Source organism: Battus philenor, unplaced genomic scaffold, assembly GCF_028537555.1.
Source record: "Battus philenor isolate CCGP_79_NKW_IND1 unplaced genomic scaffold, ilBatPhil1.0.hap1 SCAF_28, whole genome shotgun sequence".
NCBI lineage: Eukaryota > Metazoa > Arthropoda > Insecta > Lepidoptera > Papilionidae > Battus > Battus philenor.
In genome coordinates this window covers 7,576,998-7,598,535 of record NW_027181691.1, presented here as the reverse complement: position 1 = coordinate 7,598,535, position 21,538 = coordinate 7,576,998, and the positions used below count along the sequence as shown (strand labels likewise).

Sequence of the window (21,538 nt, the reverse complement as noted above, 5' to 3'; positions counted from 1 at the left end):
ATCCAGGCCTCATTGACGAACAGACCACCGATGCAGGTGGTGCGGACCAAGGAGGCGTGACCCACAAATGGATTGGTGACGACTTGTGACATTGTGTTGGTGATTAAGACGATAAAGTGAACAAAATGACTGCTGTAATTTGCATCGTCGTTTTCGCTATATTCGCCCAAGCCGGGGCCGAGGTGGTCGATTTGAAATGCGGGGATAACGCAACGTGTATAAACAACATGGCAAAGAATTTGTATACGAGTATAAAGCAACATAAAACTGTAAGACTTTTCGATGTGCTAACGATAGAGCCCCTGAAAACGAGGCAGGCGCGATCGAACAAGGGACCACTGACGCGTCTGTTAACAAGCCACGCCATTAGTTTCGACTGGAACGACTTTACCTTCAGGTTTTCGAATCCCGAAGATAAGGACGATTCAATGGATTTAGAAGTCTTTGAAAATAGGTCCAGTAAAGGTGAGTTTGTCATCTATACTTTTCAATGTTAGACTCGAAAGGTGTGTGATTTTCTATACTTGGAAGTCTTAGTTCTAGAGAACAAAATGTCAATGACTTGCAATACATAACTTCAGATTTTCTTTTATCTATTTTATGTTATTTTTTAAAAACATGCTGTTAAATCGTAAAGAGCTTATTTTTTTACGTTACTACTGAGTATTGTGTTTGTTTAAAATATAAATCCTATTTGAACTACAATAAATTCATTAAATGATGGATTTAATTAATCAAGTTTTAGATGAAAATTAAAAAAAATATCCCTCGTATTCATATAAATTTCGATAAATAATCATAATTATTGTATATAATTGACTTTTATTACAATTTATAATTGAGTATCATATATCTACTGCATATTTTAAAATAAAAGACATACGTAACTATTTTGTACTATATAATTTATATATTTAATAACTATATATCAAACTCAAATAACATTTTCTAAAAAAATGTAGAGAAAAAAGTTTTGCTATCAAAAAATCTTTCATTTATTATTGGCGTCAAATGAGTTAATCACCTGTACGGATTACAATTGCCTGCCTGACATAAACACAAGTAAAACAAATTCAGCGGAATTTTGTGTATATTTTCTTTAAAAGAATATACAGTTACATATTTAATTAACATTGGAATAGCCAAGAAGCGAATACGTTATTTCCAGTGTGTGCTATCTTCTATGATAAAAATAAATCAGTATAAAACTGCAGTTTTTTATATATGTCATATTTAAAATATTTACTAATAATATTAAAAATTGTTTCTTGTTAATCATGTCCTATATTTTTCGTTTAGCAAAGACATTTTAGAGCAGGAATAAATTCTTTCGTAGCAAAGATTTTCCGAATGAAAAACCAAATCAAGTATAATACACGAATCTAAAAGTTATTTATGTAATGTGTCGATAACTATTTAATTGAAGAAAATTTATAGTACGGTCCGTATAAATAACTTATGAATTATGTACACAATTTTCTACGGTTTTATCACTCAACCACGCGATGTGGAACAAGTAGTCCATAAAAATTAGACATTGTGACGGACCACGCGTTCAGATTCCCGCGATGCTATTCTGCGTTTGCATCCGGATTTAATTGCTCCATTTCACGTTTTATTACTCAACCGACCGTGACGTGATTGTTTCTTGTATTAAAATTATATGTATACATGTTTGTGTAAATAAAAAACACAAAAATCAAGTCAAAAACTTAGATCATAATACAAAAGATAAGTCTATTTTTGGGATGCATAATTATTGCTAAATATTGGTCCTTTTCTTACTTATGATGCATAATTTTCGAGTCCTGTTATCTCAGTGGTAAACAAACGAGGTCGAATCTTAGGTCACGGGTATAATTACCATGATACAACCTTATAGAATTTACACTATGCATAAAGTGTAAGTAAATAGTAATAAGATTGTCACAGATTATAAACAAATTTCCGGCGCCAGCATTGTCATCTGCGTACCATTATATGTCACCGCAAACCTGCCTCCCAAGTGTGGCGATTATGGTATATCCCTACAAAGAGATTATTATGGGAGGCCTTACAGTAGATGTCTAAGAGCTATAGCGACGACGATGACAAAAGTTATTTTACTTTATTAGCAGGCAATTCCTATTTGGCTTACCTTTACACTAAGAGGGTAACGAAAGAGTTTAAACCGAAATAACGGTGCTTTCAACGACGCTTGGCTAGATGGCTTTGTGTAGAGATGGAGTTATCCACATCTTAACATACGAGTAGGCGATGAACCTGAATTCGTGCCAAAGATATGTTATAGGAGTTGAAAGAGGGCTGCCTTTTGAGGAGCTCCGATAATTTCTGCGATATATTCCCTAGTTCCGGGTCATATAAATCTTACCGAGTGTATGCATACATTTTCATATATGTAAATTAAATCTACATTGAAGTTTCGTAGCCTATAATGCTACAAGCGAATTTACGTATAGAAGTTTGGATGGTAGAATTATTTATATGGTTGTAAAAAGACCATACAATATACTTTACAATCCAACTAACCAAGCTATGTTACCTGATATCTGTCATAAAAGTCTTTCTAAAAGATCACTTGAAGTGTCGCTAAAATTTTGTAGCCTACGAAGGGTAGGAAAATAGGTTTATTTTTATATATCGTGAATACTCTCAAAGTCACGTATACATCTGTTGGCTTAGGGACTTTGTGCTAAATGTATATTGTAAAAAAAACCTAAAAGATTTTTAACACAAGCATTTTGTTTCCATATCAATGTAGGAGCGTATGAATTTAAATACAATTTGCGATGTGGTATAGGAAGCATTACTACGAGATCTATACAAATCAATAAAATTAGAGTTTCTGTTTTTAATATCAAAATAACTGTCTTTTACTACATGCGTATGAAGTATTATACAATACGGTCCATGTACCAATTTTACATTTTCTTAAAATTTTGTCTGCCTGTTTGTTCCGGCTAATCTCTGAAATGGCTGGATCGATTTTGATATGACTTATCCTGGCAGGTAGCTGATATAACAAGGAATAGCTAAGGTAACTTTTATTTTATAAAAAATCTTCAACGAAATTTTTTGTCTACAATTGTAGTAGTAAGTGTAGGCACAGCTAGTATTAAATAAAAACGTTGTTCTGAGAAATTTAAATGAGCTACGTTGCAAATAGACATATTACAAATATATGTTATTCGTATATAATGTTGCAATAAAATATCGTATGACTAATAAATTTAATATATTTATATCTGTAATGTTATATGCCGTCCTCTAAATCTATCTGCACTGGTCGACATACGCCTACCGCATAGATTTGTAATATCACCGGTTGTAAACTGGCCTGCATCCAGTATCTTTAAATGATTTTGATAAGTTCGTGGAGCAGTAGCGTCCCAGTGGTAGACTGAGACTTGAGATCGTAGGTCGCAGGTTCGATTTCCGGGATACAGCCTTATACAGTAATTCATTTTGTGCGTTAATTATAAAGGATTGACATTGCTTACTAATACGTGTCCAAAGTGTGTGTATCAACGTTCTCTGCGTACCATAATACCCCACCGTGATCGTAACTCGCCAGGCGTGGCGATTATGTTAGAGCCATCTATCTATGGGCTGAAACCGTGAATAAGGCCGTCTGTCCATGTTATGGGTGGACGTCTGGCGCTGCCTTATCTCTATTATCTGAGAAATATTAATTGGTAATGATAATCTTAAAATAATGCTACGTAAAGCAAAAAATAACTTCAAAGAGTCACTCTGTAAAGTAGGGTTTTTTTTTATATTGTAGTTTAAGATAGTTGGAATAGCATAGGTATTGGGCAAAAGTTTTGTTAGTGAAATTAAATACCTACCAATTTATTTATTTAATTATTTAATTAGAAACCATCAAAGAAAGAATAGAAGAATGTTTCATTACTTGGTTCAGATATTTAGGGATTCTTAATAAAACTTTAAAATTTATAATAAAATCAAAACATATTGCGTAGACGCCTTTTTATTTTACGTATTTATTTACACACTTCTTATAATATATGAAGCACAACGGCAAACTTAGTGCCGAAGGCTCTTTCTGTCATATGACAATTAGGGCAGTGTAAAGATAAAATAATTACTTTAGTAATAAGTTAAAAATGAAAAATAAAGACAAACCTAAATACACTTAAGTATAATAATAATACTTAATAAATACCTATACAAATAATTATTAATATTAATAAAAAAATAACTTTAATATAAACACAACATGGATATAAAAAAAATGAATACGTAGTGGAGATGTCACTTTTCTTGTTTCGGTAAAACAAAAATTCGTATTAGAAATTTAAGAGAATATACTATACTTATGTTTGTTTTTGAGCAGTGTCAATCCTATATAATTAATGCACAAAATGTGAATTATACTAGCCCGGGAACCGTACCTGCAGATCACTACGATCTTAGTCCTCTACCGCTGGGTATCATTGCTCTCTATACATACAAAATATTACATTTTCATTCAAATAGGAATAACATTTTTTGTTTTACTTGATTGAAATAAAAATGCGCATATATTAAGAATAAATATTTTTTGTATGGGTTTGTGTCAACCTGGTTGATATAGCTCAAGATGTAAAGTAAAATATTTAAAAAGTCACATTACATAACATTTATTAAAACGACTAACAAATATAATCAGAAACCTTACTTCACTTGTTATTCTACAAACATAAACAAGATTTAATGTTCATTATTTATTTATCATTCATTAATCAATTAAATTAGTAAACACACTTTTATGGTCGTCTCCAAACGATATTGTTAATACTGGTTTATACTGGTGGTGCTATTGGAAATCTTTGGAACAGAACTTTATCTTAGTGGACACCGTACGCCTGAAAGGATGGCGGTGGTGGTAAATGTAGACACTGCTATAACAAGCCATCTACAATTTTGGTTTGGTTATAAAGATGAAACACATTTTAGAATTCTCTGGAGCAATGAGAACTTTATAATTCTAATAAGTCTTCACACTGTTGTCTCTGCCAAAGTTTTTATGCGACCTCATTTCACACCCCTTGTCTCGTAAAGTTTCGCGATAAAAGGATTACGTTTCCCTCCAACCCTTCCGCCTCTGATAAAAGCACGATACCGGCATACGGCCACCCACGTGTAATGTAAAACATCGACTGTAAAAATTTATGATGTCATAAAATTTACGGCTATGAACGACTTTCTCTGACAGGTATGTAGATAGTTCGCTAAAGTATATTACAAGGTCTAAGATATTTTTTTTTCATTTATAGTATACGACGTAGTAAATTTAAAATTTTACTAACTCAAATAGACATAAAGAGACATGTTTTAAGTTTTTCTCTTTCTGTGACATGACTGAAAACAAAGAAAATTCATATTTAATACTCGTAATTATAATGGCAGCTGAAAGCCAATTTTTTGTGTTTAAACAAAAAGTTGCTTATTTTTTATTTAAGTCGCTTATTTGTTAAGGCTTCTAGAATTATTTTCTAATAGTCAACCTCAGCCAAGTGACAAAGTGTTTATGTTAGGTGGTAACAGGAGCACAAAATTTTCGTGAGGAACACTAGTCAGTAGCCGTTTTCTGCTTATTATTGTCTATTTTAGCCTTAACGGGCTGTCACAACTTCAGAGTTGGAACTAAAATTAAATGTTCCATGAGCTGGTAGACGCGGAGTGGTAGATTCCTCACCAGGTGAACCGACGACATTGTCAAGGTCTCAGGAAGTTGCTGGATGCGAGCAGCGCAAAACCGGTCATCTTAGGTATCTTTGGGGAGGCTTATCCTTGCAGGGCACGGTTATCTGATATGATAATGATAATTAATTATAAAAATCCTTATAAGTTACTAGCTGATCCCGCAAACGTTGTTTTGCAAAAAAAATTAAAGTTTTTAATTAACAAATGTAAGATAAGGGTTGATCGTAGAGGAGTGAAAATTTAGGTTTGTATGTATTTTTGTATGCTGTATCATAATAAAATAAAAACCAAAAAATTTGTCTAAAAAATTAAAAATAAAATTTAGGGGTGGACCACCCTTATCACTTAGGGGTATGGAAAATAGATAGTAGCCGATTCTCAGACATACTGAATACGCATGTAAAATTTGGTAACAATCAGTCAAGCCGTTTCGGAGGAGTTCAAGTTCGAACACCGTGACACGAGAATTTTATATATTAGATAAACTGTTATAAGTATAATAATAAGAATGATGATCAAATGTTTTATTTAAATAAACATATAATAAACTAACAATTTATATTTGAAATAAATGTACAATATGTTAAATTATTACTATACAGAGAGTTAATTAAATTAGAAGAAATTATAGTTAAATAGGGCTTTTACAGTCTATTTTAAATTTCCACATATGTAGCTATATTAATGTCACGGGGCCAGATATTTCAGAATTATATTGCTTCTAAGATTCATAGATATTAGTACTATGCTTTCCATATCGAAGATTCAATAGATTTAACAAGAACTAAATCATTATCATATTGGCCGCAAGACCTCTGCTACTGGACATAATCCTATCCCATATACAAAGAATATGGTAAATATCAAAGGGAATATATTCGCGTGATATTTATTTAATTTTTGTTATTTTAGCCTTTCAATTTCGTTTCTATTTATTATAATAACTATTTATTAAACTGGGTCCTAGAACAGTAAAATTTCAAATAAAATAAGTTATTAAAGTTCTTTATGAAAACATTTATAAATATATTTACTTTGACGATATATTCATGTCTGCGACTTTACTGTAAATATTCTTTACAAAATATAAATGTATAAAATAACGAAAATTTCCATAACGTCTTTTTGTTTTTCATTTCAAGTGAAATTATTAGTTCAGTCAATGTACATTTTGATTCTAAACACGTATCACTTAAAACGCGTACAATTTATTTTGTACTATTATTCCCATATCTTGTATATACTTAGAGTTATTCGCTTACTTTTTAAAACTATTCTTTATTTTGGCTTTTTAATCGTTAAAAATTGTAACAGTTTACGGGTTTGCTGTATATTCACAATTTTACTGGAAATACAAGAGAATCACTTAACCTGTTAAAATTTATAATATACTTTTAAAATGTCTTATATGTAAATGTTATAATAAATTTAATACTACGAGTAATTTGTTGTAAACGTTATAGTTCAGAAAGTTAATAATACTCTGGTATATATTTCTGTTAAATTATTTTTCGTTACTTTCTATAACAATGTAAGAATATTATTTGAATTTATTTGATTTCCGGAAATAATTATAAATCCAGTGGTACATCTCCTAGATCTCCTTGAAGCTAGCGGAATCCATACGTACCAGTAACGCAGATAGGTGTAGATCTAAACCAAAAAAAAAATGTTGTTACAAATATATAAAATGGTTGTTATAATTACACACAAAACATTTATTACTATTTTATAATGAAGTTCTCTCGACGACTCATGTGGAGATATTTCTGGCTATAGATATCGCTAAAAGGCATAAGGCAGACGTCCTCTAAAAATAATCTTGTGATGATATACCAAAATCGACATGCTTGCCAGGTGGACTGATCGCAGTGTGGTATATAGTATGCAGAAGATGATACTGCGTTTCCTCTTGAGTTTGAACTGAATTAATTTGTGAGCACTGTCAGTCATATATAATTAATGTACAAAGTGTGATTTATATAAGATTATATGACGAGAATTGAACCCGAGACCTGCGATCGCAAGTCTCACTCCTCTACCCTTTACCGCTGTTTAATAACAGTGTCAGCAACTATATATATAATATTGGTAACAAATTAATACGTTCATTTATTATTTCAGATGAACCAGAGCCGGTCGTCAAGAAATCGCCTAGTAAAATGGAAGACTTATCGGATGACAAACTACCAAAGATGCGTATTAGTAAGTAGATAAATATTTAATAATAATAAGCAATGAATTTTAAATGCAATAAGTTCTCATATTACAAATATTAATTTTAATTTTTTAATTACTAATTTATTATTTATTGGACTTATTACCAAATTATGTTAATTCGGAGAAGTTTTGTCAACTTCGAATAAAAAATTCATCAATAGAAACATCGATGTATATATACGTGGTCGTAGATTCATATATAACTGAAATGAAACACTGTTTTTGACAAGAAAACCGCATATTTTCCATACAACTTTCATACAAAATTTTATGTATATTTACATACCCAGGATAATGATATTATAAAAGGTTACGACAGTCGCGCGGCATAGCAAATAGGCTGTTAGCTGTGGTGACGTTTGTCAAGGCGTAGTTTTCGTTTCGAAGGCGTTTTTAAAAGCAAGTCGTATGACAAGAAGAAACAAGATGATTGTTAAAAGGGCTTCGCTCAAATCTTGCCGTCGAGACCCACGGGTTAATATTTGCGTGCGATAGAGTGTTGCTTTAATCTGACAGACAGAAAGCCATTTGCAATCTCTGCCTGTCTGATCTTTTATATTTGATATATATATTATTTCTACTTTTTACATTTTATCTTGCGGCTAATTCATTACTTAATTTTTTTTTCGTTACGGTACCTGATTCTTACTTCCTTATTATTTACCTAGATTGCTGATTGAAAAATTTTAATCCATTAATTTTTTGTGTATTCGCTGCTTTATTATATAATAATCAATTCTTATATTATATTTATCCTAAATAATTTATTAATTCTATTATCTATATGGATAATGTGTGCAAGCCTTCTCTTTGATATTTACATTGTCAACGGAGGACCTGAATATCTTTACACATTATTTTCAATAATCTTGTACAAATAACAAAAAATACATTAATAAATCAATCCCTGATATATTACAAGTTTGGGGTACAAAATATTTATACATATATTTTTAAAGATGTTACGACAAATTTACGTACAAGTTTTATTTTTGTATAATAACGTTAGGTATTCCTTGTATAATTTTGATTATGAAATAATTGACTTTTTAATTTTACTGTCATTGCCACATTTTTAATCGTAGAACGTCCACCGCTGGACATAAGCTTGCCCTATAGATTTTCAACAAGTAAATCAAACCTTCAAGTTTATTTCTAGAGTATTATATGGCTTGCTCACTGCTACATCAACTTGTCAATCCACTGGGCTATATGTGGGTTAATTTTTCTATATAATGTAGCAAAAATTCCAAAAAAATCTCGACTTTATACTGATGACAATACAGTTTTTGTTAAGTAACATTCCCATACCTAACCACGCTTCATCTATACCTACATGAATACTAATTCAAAATATATTATATTATATGATTTGGTTTTCATTAATGAAGACTTATTGCAATAAGCTTTTATGTCCAATTCTCGTTTTCCTTCTTTCTATAAATAATAGTTTACCGTTATTTATCTGTTTATATGTGTTATAATATGCCTTCAGTAAAATACCACCAACTGCTGAGCTGTGGTAGCCCTGCAGTAGAGGACTGAGACGTGCGATCGTAGGTCGCAGGTTCGATCCCTACGATAAAATCTTATCTAATTCACACATTTGAAGTGAGATTGATGAGAAGGTTAAATTAGTAAAAGATTAGTTAATTACCGTAGATTTTTTTCATGGTGTGAGTCAAGAAATTGCCAATATGGGGTTAAGTAGGAAATCAGTGTTGGACATAAGTTAGGAATACATAACATAATACATTTATACTCAATACATACAATACTATATACTGGAAGTTTACTTACTGTATCTGAGTGTACTTTATCAAGTAGTGGTAATCTGGCAGTAGAGGTCTATATAATTTACACTTTATACTTAAATTACATAGAATTGCCACTCCTCACAAACAAATTTACAGGCGCGGGTAGCAAAATACTCTTTGTACCATTACAGCACAATGCGATGCCAATTGGCCAGCCAAATGTATCCTAGGCTTTGTAGTAGCCGACAACTGAATCGACAAGAATATTACCAGAAGAAAATGCTAGACTATTTGCTCCTTCCATAAAGTCCTTCTATAAAGTCTTCACCTACTTTTATCACCACCCAATTACTGCAGCTGTTTTAAGTCGTCAGTCTTTAAATGAAGTTTCCATATTAGATATATGTCGATCGTCCATTACACGCCTTTTATTTCAAATCCTTCGCCACCATCTGCTGATGTAAATACGACAGATATGGCAGGCTCACTACAGCTCGCAATTTTTTTTAAGTAATATAGGCAACCTCATTTTTACATCGAATTTGTTCGTTTCCCTACACCGCTTATTTTTTGACTTAATCGATGTTTGTATTATCTTTGTTTGGATGATGGATATATAGAATATATACGATGGATATATAGAAGTAGAATATTAAAAGAATTCCTTTTTGTCTGTTTAAATACACAGTATTACGAAATTTCCCATAGAATTATTTTCAGAATTTAGTAGTAAATTTATACTGCAAAACAATATCTAAGTTATCAAATTTATATGTGAAATGTATAATTGTTGCTATATAAAAACTATTCCTTCCATCTAAAAGAAAAAACGAAAATGTAATTAAAAAAATAACAACATTACCGAAAGTTCAATAGTCATAGAAATGCCTTAGAATACGATACTGTGATTTCGTTTCATATTTTTATAACCTAATAAAAAATTATGATCGTGTATATATAAGAATTTTAGTTAGTACGTGACGTGAGATAAGTGCAAATTTGTATGTTTAAATGAATTGAATGCCGTAAGAAAATATGATATAACATCAGTAATAACAATTCTTTGTCGATTTTTTGTAAGGCTATAATAAATAGTCCTTGATAATGAAGGTGGTATTTATGTATTAGTAAAAAATAATAGTTAACGTCGCTGGAAGTCCCTGGATGCAGCGTACGACCGGTCGTTGAGGCGATCTTTCAATTATACCTTGCAGTGGGCGTCTACAACTGGCATGATGATGATGATAAAAAAAGATCTGCGGAGTTTAAATAAACTTTAATATAATAAACAGCGATTTTGGGTTAAAAAGATATGGTCATTTGGTAATAGTGTACTTCAGATATTTGGTAGTAGTGAAAATGGCCAATGGGACTGTAAGATTCTCGAATGGCATTCACAAGCGCATAGATGCGGCGGATATAGGCCCATAACTACGTGGTTTGTCGACATTGTTAAGGTCGCGGGAAATCGCTGAATGCGGGCGGTGTACGACTATACGGATATCTTTAGGGGATTTATGCCTTGCAGTACAAGGATCAAATTTGCCTATCTCCAGTAATATCGTTCTTAAGACAGAACATGTAAAAGCCTAAAGTACTGTTTAAAGCATTTACTATCAGTCACTTGTACGGTCTATTAAGAACAAATCTACCAAGAAGTGACTCAGATTTTATTACACTAAATATCAGTCGTTGTCTACGAGATAATTTATAAATGGAACTAGTCTCCTCAATGTTTCCTTTTTATTTACTTTATAGCTTATATTATACATATAAGCTACCTTACTCCTGAAATCGACTTAACAAAACGAAAAATAATCTTGTGTAACTCCTTAAAGATTTTAAATACAAGTATAAATACCAAAAGTATGACGTTAATTTTTTTAAAATAATAATCACTAAAATAAATTAAGAATTTTAAAAACTTCAAGCCATATTTGCTAAAGTGGCTTTTAAACTTGGATTTTTTGTGTAATATAATGTAGTTATTTTTTAATTACAAATCATTCTGAATCAAACAAAACCGAAACGTAGTAGTATTATTTTTAAAAAATTTGTGGCATGTCAGTTTGGTAAATTTCATATGCTTGAAGAAGTTGTAGTTTAAGTAGCGAATGTCATTTCCTTCAGATTTTTCGTCTTCGTTCTCAGAACAGGTCTGTTTCTTCGAGATATTTTTACAGTTTGTGAGCAGAAGTCACACTGTTCGAATCATCATCTCAATGTGATAATCAATGTAAAGTTGCCTAATGTTCCGTGTCCTCCTTCGAGAATAGGTTTTGGTTAAGCTCGTTTAGCCTTTTGCTATTACAGAAAGGGAAGCCGTATATGCCAATGGACATACATCACTGCAAGTAGTTCTTCAAGTAAAAATGTAATATTTACACAACTGTTTGCACCTCCTGGATACAATCTTAATGAAATTTGCTTTATTCTGTAATAACATTTATCAACATATGCACACAGCACACAAAACTTTTTAATTTTTTTTTCAGGCCAATTGGGAATCCCCGCAAAAAAAATACTTTCATTTAAAATGCAGCCATTATAAAATTTTCGTAAACATTTATTAACCCATAAGTATTGATAAATCATTTTTTTCATTCAAAGCGAATTACCACTGGATTCCATTGGACTCGGTTCGAATAATTTATGAATTTTCTCTTGCGGTTTTCTAAGAAACGATCTCTAAATTCGCGTGCGTGTTGTACGAGTATTTACACGTATTGTGTTCACTTTCGTGTAAATATCTTAATCTATTTACATTTTTTCACGAATTGTCGCGTGACTCGTTTTTCTAAGTAACGATATAAATATTTAAAATACATTTTGAATTCTTATTTGAATACATTTAGAAACATTTAATCTCAAAAGCTTAAGTTTACAGAAGAGTATACTTTAACTACACTGTGTTTTAAGTAACAAGAATTCACTTTTAATTTCATAGACATTTTTTTTAAATAAATTAATTTGTGGGCTTTGTGAGATTTTAGTAGATAACTTTCTATGTTAGGTATTGGTGTTTGCCATTGGCAAGGGCGCAGAAAAAAAAATTAAAATCTCGACTCTATTTTGGAAGCAGCTCCAGATAGTAGAATTCCTGAGGATATAGCAGTAAAGTCTTCTTGACCGATGACCGAATAAACAATCTAGTCAACGATACAACTAGCATGAAATTTACAGTGAAGGAAGAAGTGAGTGGTATAACAGCGAAACGTTCTGAAGGATTTTGACCTGGCATCTGCAAACATCAGCTTATTATTGGAACGGGCGGCTAAAGCGGCATCGGTAGGATCATTTAAAATTTAGTTAGATATAGAGAAGAATCTGATCGGAAAAGCTGAATTCTAATGTAATACAAGGGGTCGCCTCTAAGCAGTCAGTACCTAGAACCATACCGAGCCCCTTTACCTAGAACGCTAAAAGCTCGCAGTATGAATCCTTTAAATGCTAGCATATTATGTCGATTATATTAATAGAATTACCACAGAGGCATCTTCAATGCAAATAACCCGAGGAGTCGTAAAAATGATCAGTTATTTCGAGTCGTAAGATAGTTTTGTTAACTTTTCCAACAATGCTACTGTAGTCCGCCACATCTGCTTTTAGCATCGATGCTATTTAGGTTTTGCTATTTAATTTTCTGAACGAGTATTGTGTCACGTATTTTCGAGAATATGGGATGATTAAATCACTTTAGTAAGTTACGTTCATTTGTTCAGTGAGTGTTTTCACAAACGAATTGATTTTTAGTTAAAAAAAATTTACCCTAATTGTAATATAGCTCGCGGGTTAAATGGCTGCTATGGTACTTTGGTTCTGGATTGAATACTATGGATCGGGAATTACTGTGTTGTTCACCCTTAAGATGAAGGACAGACTACCTTATTCACGCCGTTGTATGCGGTGACTGCCCTATAACGAATTTAATCGTACAAAGGCAGCTGTTATCTATGTCCTATCTTTAAGAAGATTTTTATGTCCAATAAGTAAGAAAATAATAAATTATTAACAATTAAATCCTGAAAGTTCTCAGTTGCTTATCGAGCTGTGAAGGCTATGTTCGGGATTTCACAGTGAGATCGAATAAGGAACTAGATGTTCCGCAGCAAAAGTAACCACAGGTCGGCAAATGTAACGTACGGCATCTAGTCGCATGTTGGACAGACAAACTTGTTAAAGTCATCGAAAAAAGCTGAAAGTAGACCGCTTCAAACTGATCGTTTTGGTAATTTATGGAGAAGACACATGATGAATAGGTTGTAGGAATCCTACTACTGAACACTACAAATCCTAATCAGGCAGTAGTGTAAGTCAGGTCAACAAAAAGTACTTCTGTAGATGAAGAGATGATGATGATGACGATTAAAAATAAAACAGAGAGTAAAAATAAAATATTATCAGAACTTCACTAATAGAAATTCTATTTGAAACTTGAAAAAAAAAACCAAAACATTTTTACACCAAATTTCTTACAGCATATTATATTTCCTATCAAAAACAAATAATTTATTAAACTAATAAATTACAATCTAAGAAACTCCAAAAGTTATTTGCTCTTAAAAACATCGCCATTAAGACAAAATAGGTTCGCCTTGTCATAAATTATTGCCTTTATTGTAAATAAAGTGCTCAAGGTTTTATTGTTTTATGATTTGTGTTGTAAAGGCATAAAAAACTGAATCTATTCGATGTATAAATCTATTCGAAATGTTACATCCGAATTTGTAGTGGCAACTTGATAATATTTATCGCAAGAAGTCATCACAAAATTGTTTTACGAGCCAGTTTACATAGAACATTCGACTTAAACTTTATTAGTTCTTAAAGACAACACCTATTGACTAATAGAATTGGTAATGTATTAAAGAATTCAATGCGTATTATTAACGTAAATAACTCCTTTATTGATTTCTTTAATCAGACAATTATCATTTCTAAAATGTCCAAGGATCGACGTAGTTGTTTCAGCCCATAGACGCCCACTGCAAGATAAAGGCCTCTTCCAAAAATATCTATTGGGGGGATATACCATAATCTCCACATTTGGCCGGCGAGTTGGCAATCGCAGTGTGATATTATGAAACGCAGAAGACACTGCTGGTCATTCTCTGTAAACTTGTTTGTGAGCAATTACAATTCTATATAATGATAGCACAGTGTGAATTATATATTATGAGATTAAATCCCAGGAATCGAGCCTGCGACCTGCGATTGCAAGTCAAAGTCCTCTACCATTAGACTACAACTACTCTAGAGATGCGTCTATTTCGTTGTGATGGAAACATTAGCCTTTCATTCATTTTATCCTCATAAAGACGAAATCTTCTCTACTGTGTGTACATTAAATGCATACTTACCAAGTACTTAAGATGGTTAAGAGACAAAATTTTAGATTATATTTTATTTAGATAGAGCAATTTTTCATACTACATCCATGACTTTAGTTCTGCGGATCTCCTCGTTTACGATTAAGTCAAACAGCGAATCTTTTATCACCCTCTCCATCGCTATTTGGTGGGTGATGATAAATAAATAAAAGTTAACACTTAACCAGTAATTGCAAGTTCGTCTGAAAATCTAGTAGTGTCAATGAACTCACCACAATCTTAGAATAAGTTATAGAATAATTAAGTTAGTGGTTCTACTTGTAATATACACATATTACAAGTAGAATGAAATGAGGAGTAAATTAATTTTGGACTCGAGCACTACGTATTTGATTAAAGAATAAGATATAACTTTTCATCTTACATAGAGTGTATTCTACTTGAATAGTTTATTAAACATAGTATTAATATTTTGAATATTATTAAAGTAAGCTCTGTTTTATTACACTGGGCCAATTATAGTAACTAATACACAAGCGGCTACGTTTCAATAATATTTATATTATTATCTACTTAAGAATGTTTACAGGAATAATTTATCAGTGTCAGTCAGAATGCCAGAAAAGCCCAATTCAATAGAAACAAGAATCAGATATAATTGCATCCTTCAACTCAAAGCTACTAAGCTTTCAATGCTTCCTGATCCGAGAAAAACTCTCACAACTCGGACTGTTTCTTTTGTTGTTACTTTTACAATGACTTCAATTGTGTAGTAGAGAAAATAATTCCACATTGTAATTATTATCTAAAATCCATGACACTTTAATGGGATTTATTTACAAGTTTATGTTTTTAATCTCTTTAAATTTATGAAATGCTAATTTTTTAAATTCCTCGTATTTTTGGATTTCCTATATTTTGGTTTATTTATAATAATATTTATTAAATTAGATATTATTAGATAATTGCAACGTTAGTGACAAGCAACAACAACTCAACGAATTAAAAAAAAAAAACAGATATCTAAACTAAATAAAAAGAAGAATTTTTTTAGGAAAAATTGAATACTATTACTCATTTTTGAATTTAGAAGGCATTTGAAATTCAAAAACATTACACGGAATTGCCTTGAGTTTTTAATTTTACAGAGTATTAAGAAAGATCGATAAAAATGATGAAGAATGTGATTAAATCTAAATATTTAAAAGGGATATAATGATAGATTACTTGGCGGAGAATACAGTCAGTGTGATATATATGTATGTATTGGATATATACGATACACCATGTCACAGATAGGAACTTTCTTATATTAAATACATGCTGGATATCGGAGACAACGATATAATATTATATAATCTATCAGTATTTTTATAACAGCTTATATTATGTTAAGTAAGAAATAATGTTAAGTACGCCATAACAGTGGATTGGAGAGGCCCAAGCCGCGCAGCTGCCTCGGATCGGCAAGCGTGGTGTGGGATGTACACCCTCCAGGCAGACGGATAACCTGAACTAGGTCGTCCGATGATGATAGAAATAGGCCACTTCCGATGGGTCCTGTTGATCAAAGGCTGATGATGTTCAGCGAGCTGCAGTTACCTTCCAATACCAAAAAAAAAATGTATTTAAAATAAAAAATCAACATAAGTGACATAAATGGTTTAAGATTTTACTTGTCATATTCACGTCTGTTATGATAATTCCATACGTTATCATTCTACGTTTGTACGCCCACATACGATCTTTAAAGGCTCACCCTTAAGTTCATACTACGTTGTAACGAGGGTACGCGTTTCGAATTCCAAATCACATTACACTCTCAATTTCTTTCGAGATTGTGTATATTAAATATGCTCTTGATATTCTTCTGATGTTTTTTTATTGTATCAGTAAATTTTAAGTGATTTTCTTTTAATAGCTACAAATTTTTTTTTCTATGCAGATTTAAGACGTATTATAATATTTATTTGTGTTTATATCAATTTTGATTCAACCAGATTCTTACTTATTTTAAAGATATTATTTGCCGGTTTTATCAAATTGCGTATTAATCTTTAATGCATGAATGCACAGACCGCAGCCCGCCGGTCGAATACTGGTGGCCCGCCGACAGCAAAAATAATACTCTCGTACAATGGAAAAATATTGAACTCTAATTATTATCAATTCTTTATTGTCTTTAATTACCTATACTTCTGGCGGCCGGCTCACCATCAGTTCATGATTTGCCCGAGTGGCCTCTAATCTTAATAAGTCCGTGCAACCATGCTTTAATGAGTTACTCACAAAATGGACAGACCAACGACGTCTTATCGAAAGTTGCTGGATACATGCCATCTCCGATCGGTCCTACTAGAAATCTATGAGGTGGACTTGTCCAGCTGTGGACAGACTCATGACGATGATGATGATTAAATTAATTAACACGAACATTTTATTAATTAAACATACTTTCTATATTTTCAGAAAGGAAGAAGGTACATAAACGTAAGATGCTTCAAGCAGTTGTTCCCCTTTTATTTGGCATGAAGTCAACGGGCGCCGTGATGTTTGCTATGGCTATGGTCACGGCGATTACTTTGAAGGCATTTTTCACGAGCAAACTGGCGCTCATTGTCACAATAGGCATGGCCATGAAGAAGTTCTACGAGAGCTATAGTAATGGGTGAGTGTTTAACACGATTTTAAAAAAAAGGCTTCACTATTTAAATGTGTATATACTGTAGACTATAAACATATTATAGCAATTGCTACACTAGCTTACAGTTTTTATTGTAAATGTGTCTGTTAATAAATTTTCAATTTTTTTAAACCTGAGACCATCAACTATTTTAATATTTTATTTCTCACCAAATCAGACAATTTCTTAACATCGGCAAATTAGTTTTAAAACATACACAGTAAATATTATCATAATGTTTTTATTCTTACACACATTAATAGTTATTACAGTATTGTACTGCCAAGTGTATTAGTTCAAACTATCTTTAATTTGGGAAAAATTAATTTAAACTTAGATCTAGTTTGACACAGTACTTCTTACATTGATTAACCTTTCTGACCGTATGTAATAGGACAATATACTCTACTGTGACTGACATCTGACTCACGACTCTTGATTAGACGCCTCACCCTTCAGAATTTATGTAGATAACTTGACATTTGTAAATTTCACGAGTGGCACTGACTTCTAAAAGACTTAACTCGGCTAAATTAACAGAAACGTTTAAGAAAAGAATAAGGCATATAGAGATGAATGTGCTGACAGAAGAGAAAGAGACTAGATCGACTTTAAAATGAACAGAACTTGACTCGACAGATATCGCAACGAAGAGAGTTGAAGCTATGAAGTAACTGACTATAAAATTTCTTTAAATTACAGCGTCGGTTTGTCAAATAACCCGTATGTGTACTCGCAATATCCGATTGACTTTCCGAGCGGATCATCGCAAGCTTACTCCGTTCAAGGAGTAAATACGCAATTTGCATCCCCAGAGATGTATAACCCAACAGCTCTGGGCTCGCAAACCCACTCGCAAGGGGTTATCCAACAGAATGAAGTCACTGCTCAGCAGTCCCAGCAATCGCCAACTTTACTACTAAACTCCACAAGATCCGCTTCCGAAAGATGGGATGGTAAGTCAAAATTCCTAAAATTTCTCGAACCGATTTTTCGCCCGCTAAGAAATATCGTGGAGCCCATAGCGAATGTATTCTACGCGATGCCGGCGACGTTCCGCGGCCTCGATACCGATGTCACGACGACAAGTAGCAGCGAAACGAACACTGATGAAAACAATAGAAAAGAGTTTCTAATACCTCAACCGAGATTCATAGCCCAACGAAAAATGAACTATCGGATGACGCCACGAACTAAGAAGTACACTGAACTTAAAATCAACTTAGATAGGCTACGGCATAACAAAGATTTACACGACTATATTAAAACTAAAAAGTATTCATTTAATTATCCATTCACATATTATTATCCTAGAGTTAAATATTTTGTTAATCCTAACATTTTTACAACAAAGCCTAACAATAGTCGTCTGACACAATATAAAAAGGAAACTATTAAAAAGAATGAAACAGAAATAGAAAACGAAAATGATATATTGAGTGGATCCAGTGATTGGAAACCAATCGTTACACCAATTATAAAGAATAACACAAATGCTAAAAGCAATACACAACCGAATAAGAGAAAAATTAAAAGAAAATATAAGCGAACTAAAAGAAATATAAGTATGAAATCGGAAACCATAAGTGAATCAGAAAAATTAAAATCGCACGGTGACCAAAATCTTATTGTCTCTGGAAGAGAATTTCTATCATTTCTAGAACTTCTGTTTGATCCAGTATCCGTCATTTTTAAACACGCTGAGGAATTCGCCAAAGATTACATTCAAAATTCAAAGAAAAAGGAAAAACCTCCAACATATTACAGTTTAGCGCATAATATGGTAATGTACAGTATCGATGCAATAGGAGGTATGTTAGACCTAGCGGAGGTATTACATAAACAATATATTGGAAATCTCACAGGAAAAAAGAAAAAAACTAAATCTAAATCAAAAGATAAAAGAAAGAAACCTAAAATAAAAGTAACTAGTAAATTTTAGTTTCAAGACTAGTAAATTATGTTCCAAGAATAAAGGTGTATGCATTTATATAAGCATTTAGTTTAGTCATCACAAAATCACAGAAACGGTGACGGTTTTTAATTCGAAATCGTAAATACAATATGTTACTTCAATTAAGTGGGTGCTTTGTAAATATTCTATATAATTAACTATTGTAATAATTGACAATTGTCTTATTTCAATTATTTAGTACATTAGCACTGAAAAGTCACTTGTTCTACCAGTGTCATAATATTAAAATTACAATACATATTATCAAGTGAATGAAGATAATTGTCAAAAGGACTTTCATTGTTTAATTTAATAATTTGTATGGTGTATAAGATTGGTCAGAGATCGGATAATAGTGATCATTCAATTGCATTTATTTCAAATATTTTTTTTATTTATTAACTTCAATGAGTTATTATATGATGTTGAAATTAATAAAATAAATTGTTTTTGGAATCTCTACCTGCTAAAGTGAGGCTGTTTGTTTGTTTTCATATGCGTACAACAGACACAAATCAAGCTCTAACTTGTTGAACATTGCTTTCAACTGAAAATGCGTTTTAAACCCATTTAGTTTTCTTTTAAGTAGATAGATGTGATCATAGGCTAACTCAATTTGGTATCAAATTTAGTTTCTCTGATATTTTTTCTTGGCCTATACAAATAATCACAATGATCTGTAAAAAGTCAATAAAATAATTTCAATAATGAGCTAAATTTAAAATCCGATCTCTGGTTATGATCTGTGAACTAGTCTTCGTTGTATAACTGTTATTATGTTGCACAGGGTACCGGGGACGTCCAATGTTTTATGGAACCTCGCGCGCTACTTCAGATTCCTATTTGGCCTACCAGAAATCCCGCCGCTAGCCAATTCCGGGTCGATGTCGATGCCTGTATACAGTATGCCACAAATGTACGCCCCCACAATGGCCGCGCCGACTAATCAGTAACAAAATTGGACATTTGGATGTAATCTGGACGAAACATTGGACCAAGTGGCTTTAGTTAGAGACAGCTAAATGTCAGATTACCACGTCAGCTTGGTCCTGTCTGCTTTATGACTTATGAGTATGACGTGGTAATCTGACATTTAGCTATTGACGTTATGTAGTCGCGGTGTTTTAAATAGCTAGACCAGTTTCTTGAATTTAAAGTTCCTTGGTTTTCTACTCATACTAAAAGGTCGAATCATTTAAAGCATCGCATAAGACTGCTTATTTAAATATAGTTAATTTAATATTAATAGTTCTACTTAGTCTAAATTCTGAAATTGTAGCGCGAACCCGTCGACTTTATTTAACGATAGTAATATTAATTTATTTTATACCTAAGCATTAATGTACTAAGGTTATTTATTTTGCACTTATCAGAATAAAAGAATTTGAATCGATATGTTTATTTTATTATTCAAAGACGTGAACTTGAGTGTCAATCCTTCCATCAATCATGAAAACTTTTTATATTATTAGTTACAATAACTTAGGTCAGAAATTCCCAAAGTGGTCTATATCGACCCCTAGGGGTCTATGACAACCTGCAAGGGGTCTAAGTCAGCGAAAAAAAATTTGAGGGTCCATGAAATGATAATCAACACATACACTGATAGTACCTATTTACTTATATCATACTATCTTATAATATCAAAACATTTACATTATTAAAAAGTACCTATGAAGTAAAAAAAAATTATATATGTTTATAAAATTGTGTAAGTTGTAGAATGTTGGTATTCGCTTTGTGGTCGCAATACATTTTGAACTTGTAAAAACCTGAGAGTCGCAGTCTCAGAGCTTCGCTACCTTGCACTGACTTGTTCAATTCGTCATTCTATAAATATGAATGTGGGACAAAACACGGAAAAACATGGCAAGGGGCTTACGAC

General features: G+C 32.2%; 1 protein-coding gene across 1 annotated transcript; it reads left to right on the top strand.

Moving 5' to 3' along the window:
• Positions 1 to 125: 125 nt before the first annotated feature.
• Osi4 (Osiris 4) lies at positions 126 to 20,656 on the top strand. Its single transcript, XM_068769293.1, has 5 exons — positions 126 to 465; positions 7,834 to 7,914; positions 17,486 to 17,684; positions 18,402 to 18,655; positions 20,441 to 20,656. The coding sequence occupies exons 1-5, from the start codon at positions 126 to 128 to the stop codon at positions 20,521 to 20,523; spliced, it is 957 nt and encodes a 318-aa protein (XP_068625394.1). The 3' UTR covers positions 20,524 to 20,656.
• The last annotated feature ends 882 nt before the right edge of the window (positions 20,657 to 21,538 follow it).

Bases quoted from the DNA above. Each gene is read 5' to 3' on its own strand.
- Osi4 (XM_068769293.1), top strand. From the start codon at position 126: ATGACTGCTGTAATTTGCATCGTCGTTTTCGCTATATTCGCCCAAGCC. The intron at 17,685-18,401 runs GTGAGTGTTTAA...TTTAAATTACAG, and splicing joins TACGAGAGCTATAGTAATGG to CGTCGGTTTGTCAAATAACC. The intron at 18,656-20,440 runs GTAAGTCAAAAT...TATGTTGCACAG, and splicing joins CGCTTCCGAAAGATGGGATG to GGTACCGGGGACGTCCAATG.